General features: G+C 39.2%; 1 protein-coding gene across 1 annotated transcript in view; it reads right to left on the reverse strand.

Moving 5' to 3' along the window:
* The window catches only part of dpy19l3 (dpy-19 like C-mannosyltransferase 3), a gene marked incomplete at its 3' end in the record, with an annotated part of 48,473 nt that overhangs the window by 17,501 nt on the left and 27,101 nt on the right, over positions 1–3,871 (reverse strand). The window contains 1 exon segment of the mRNA XM_035652569.1: positions 328–439. Coding sequence (XP_035508462.1) covers positions 328–439 — 112 coding nt within the window.

The following is a 3,871-nucleotide window of genomic DNA, read 5'->3' on the forward strand; positions in this document are numbered from 1 at the left end:
AGCTACTGTAGCTCAAACTGCTTAGAAACACACAGTGCATCACAGTTTGTTGGTATGGGGCTGCAGAACATTATGATCACCAGGGTGCCCAGGTGGTCAGGATGTTGAACGGTATATAGTAGACACTGTGCAGCCTTGGCATTGGCACTGGAGTTGTGTTTATGGGCAACAATATCCAATCCAACCATTGATAATACAAACAATAGATTGCAGCAGCTTTAAAAGTTAATGTCAGGAACAAAACAACCATCATTCTATATAGTCGATATAGCTTTCTATCAGTGTAGCAGATGTGTGGAGCTGGAAGCAGCTGTTGTGAGCTCATACCAAAACTTTAGTGTTGCAGCGGAGCGCGTTGAGAAGCAGAGTCCACAACTCCGTCCCACACACACCATAGGCTGCGACCGCACACATATGGCCAGTCCATATATACTTCATCCTGGGTAGAGTGGGAGAGAGAGGCAATATCAAGAGGGGTTACTTACGACTCTACCCCAATGGTCCCTCAAGCCAGTAAAGCACATTATGTCTAACAAGACAAGCAAATCATCTTTAGTTTAGCAGATGACTTAGTGAAATGGTTCCAATGTGGTTAAACTTAATTTAGGGTCTAAAAATTTTTTTATCTAAGTTCTGATCCAAAGCACATGAGTTACAGTTCTAAGCAAATGAGAAATAGATTAAAACTGAGGAGGAATGAACAGCAGGGAGAAGAGCAAGAGAATGAAATGAGCTGAAAAATTGTTGACAGGTACAGAGATGGAGCCATGAGAGGGGGGGGGGCAGCCTCACAGAAATAAATCTCAATACGTTTTTAATGCAAAAGAGCTGTCTGACAGAAACGAATGGCTCTCTGCACTTTTGGCCTCTCGCTCTTCATCAGCATTTTAGAGAAAGTGCTGAAATCAAATGTGTCAGTTTGCACTACCTGGCTGCTGCTGTGTTAAAAGCTTTTAGATTCTTCTGCTTTTGTGTGAATTCAATCAGTACTTTAATTCCTGACTGTAACAGGGATGCATTGTAGGAACTATACATATTAAATGTATCGTATATCGCATTCCATTCAAAATCCTGCCCATCAGATATACTCGGGTTACTTTAAGAACACAATGTGCAACATTTACATGCACAGGGTAACCTAGCTACTGGCTCTACTGCACTCAAAATCTTCAAATTAAGCTACTAATGTAAACCTCTGAAAACCTGCATCTCCATGTTCCTATGAATAAACCAGATACAAGAATATTCCCCTTTTCCTTTTGACTGAGTAATTGCAGGTTTCTTTTAATACAGGGAAAAGAAGTGATGATTCCAATTGTAAACTCTGCAATTCTCTTGACAGTCCTCACAAAGAGCCCAAAGTTAAAGGCAATTATACTTTCACAATAATGAATCATGGATGTCAGGCATGGCAGCCTGTGTTTGCAGCTTGAAATGCGCTCGACCCGGAAAATCTACTGATGATGCTAGCAACGAACACCACTTGACAATTACAGATGAAAGTTGGGTCTGGGAGGACTGGTGTGCTTAAGATTATAGATGAGAAATGGGGAAAAACGCAAGGTACATGGTATATTAGTCAAGTTGTGTGACACTACAGAGCCAATAATAAGCCAATATGCAAATGCTATACTGTATACCACTTCGTATGGTAGGTTTGTCGTGAACCAACTATCAACATTGTGTAGGTCTGGGTTTGTGAAGCCCAAAACTGAAAACATTCAGGTGATACAACTTGAATTGTCTATCTAAACATCAGATAAAGTCTAAAAGTATTCATTGATTACCACGAAATTCCACGACTTGCAATTGTATTAGTATTAGTAGTAGTACAGGAATAGTTGAAACTGCTTGTCCCCAGCAGGGAATTGAACCCAGGACCTTCTTGCTGTGAGGCAACAGTGCTAACCACTGCAGTAATCTGTGGTAATGTCATATACTCAGTACATAAAAAGTTAAAGCAAGATTATACTTTGCAGAGAGGTCATGTGGGATTAATAAGGTTTTTCATTATAAACACCTTCTATAAAACCAGCCATGTACGTACGTATTTTTCTATTTACAACTAATAATATCCTTGAAATATTTTGAATATTTGTGAGGTTGTATTTGGTCTTGTTAAAATAGAATCTGTTAGCATATTTTGGCTATTGACTGGTTGTAATTGATTCATTGAGCAACATCATAGTCCATCATCACAGTCCCTGAACTATAAATGACTGATGAAATACTATATTAATCACATTTAACATTTGCTGCCCTCTCTGTGGAAAGTTTCAAGACTTTCAAGGCACCTGTAACCACATCCAACAATGCTGGTCTTCGAGTACACCTCTATTTTGCTATAGTAAGGGTTGAAGTTCAAGCATTGGAGGTCAACAAAAACATGATATTCAGGGTCTGTTAAGTTACTCTAAACACATATAAATGAATGACACTGAAACAAGACAAAAACAACTTTGCAAAAGAATATGGATTGTACATAAGAAAGGAGAGCCTACAATGAGTGGAAAATTGAGCTGTTGTGGAGGTTAAAGCTAGACAGCCGATATTGTTTGCTGGTTATAGTTCTGGTGTGACCAATGAGAACAAATTTGACATGGGCTATCGTGTCACAGCAGCAGTAAACGCTGCCAGCTAAGAGAGCCAAAACATTACTAAAATTAGGGAAAAGTGGCTCGATATGAAAGTTATTTCTGTTCAATGGTAAAGCCTAGGTGCCAGCATGGGTGTCTGGGCTCTCAACCCACAGCTCTGGAATCTAATAGATGGAGCCTCAGAGGTAGTGCTGTTCCACAGAGGGAACCTGCCAATGGGTGATGCAGTTAGGTCAACCAGGGAAATAGGCCAGTGTTTATGTGTGCCAGCAGGACACCAAAGAGAGATAAGAAACATAAAATGGTAGAAGAATATGGTATAGAAGGCTAATGGGGCTAATTGTAAAGGAGTGATACACAAAATCAAATATCTTACAGTAGACTGACAGCACCATGCATTGTTTTTTTTTCTTTCTGTAATGTAAATACTATTGTTATTAAGTAAAAAAAAAAAAAACTAATGGGGAAAAAGTAAGAAAGAGTGTTTTTCCTTTTCCCTCAAAACCTTTGACAGTAGAAAGGCACAACATGTCCAAACAACATGCTTCTTATACCCCTGGAACACAGACATTATCCTGGATCTCTTCGGATAAAGATATCTGGTGTGGGTTAAAACCTTTGGACACAATCCATAGAGTAGCATGCCTTGCTGAGACATGTAGTGACTTTGCCAAAAAAACAGCCTCCGGATCAATGGATAACTACTTCGCTTTTGGTGTCTACAATTCCCACTGATTCAAAAATAGATAAATGTGGGTCACAGGTTTTTTTAGACTTCCCAATTGTCATTGGAACTGGCCAATAGGGATCTTAACAGTGCTTTCTTGTGCAATATCTAATAATAATAAATGACAATCTAATAAAACCCAAAGAAATGGTGTTATAAAGAATGAACAGTTATGTGACAACAAATGACCGCTTGCTAAACCCATACCCCAAACACTGATTGTCTAATCATAGCCAAGTAACTGTAACTAGGCACAGCAGGCCAGTCAGGCTTTGGATTTCTCCACATGGACAAGCAGTGTGCATGTGGCTGTAGTAAGTGATACTCTGCATTTAAAGCACTCAGAGGGTGGTGTCATTTTATAGCCTTTCCAAAACCAACAAACAACAAAAACAAGTTTGTGATTCAAACACAGTCAGAGACCATCGTTTCAACCAACTAAGGAAGCTAATGTTTTTTAACTAGCTAGCTACAAATGATCAAATCTGTTATTATAAGCACTGAGAGGTGAAGTGAATACCACTGATTATCTGGTTATCATGGCTCC

This window comes from Morone saxatilis, unplaced genomic scaffold, assembly GCF_004916995.1.
Source record: "Morone saxatilis isolate NCDOM2014 unplaced genomic scaffold, NCSU_SB_2.0 Contig11, whole genome shotgun sequence".
Classification (NCBI taxonomy): Eukaryota; Metazoa; Chordata; class Actinopteri; family Moronidae; genus Morone; species Morone saxatilis.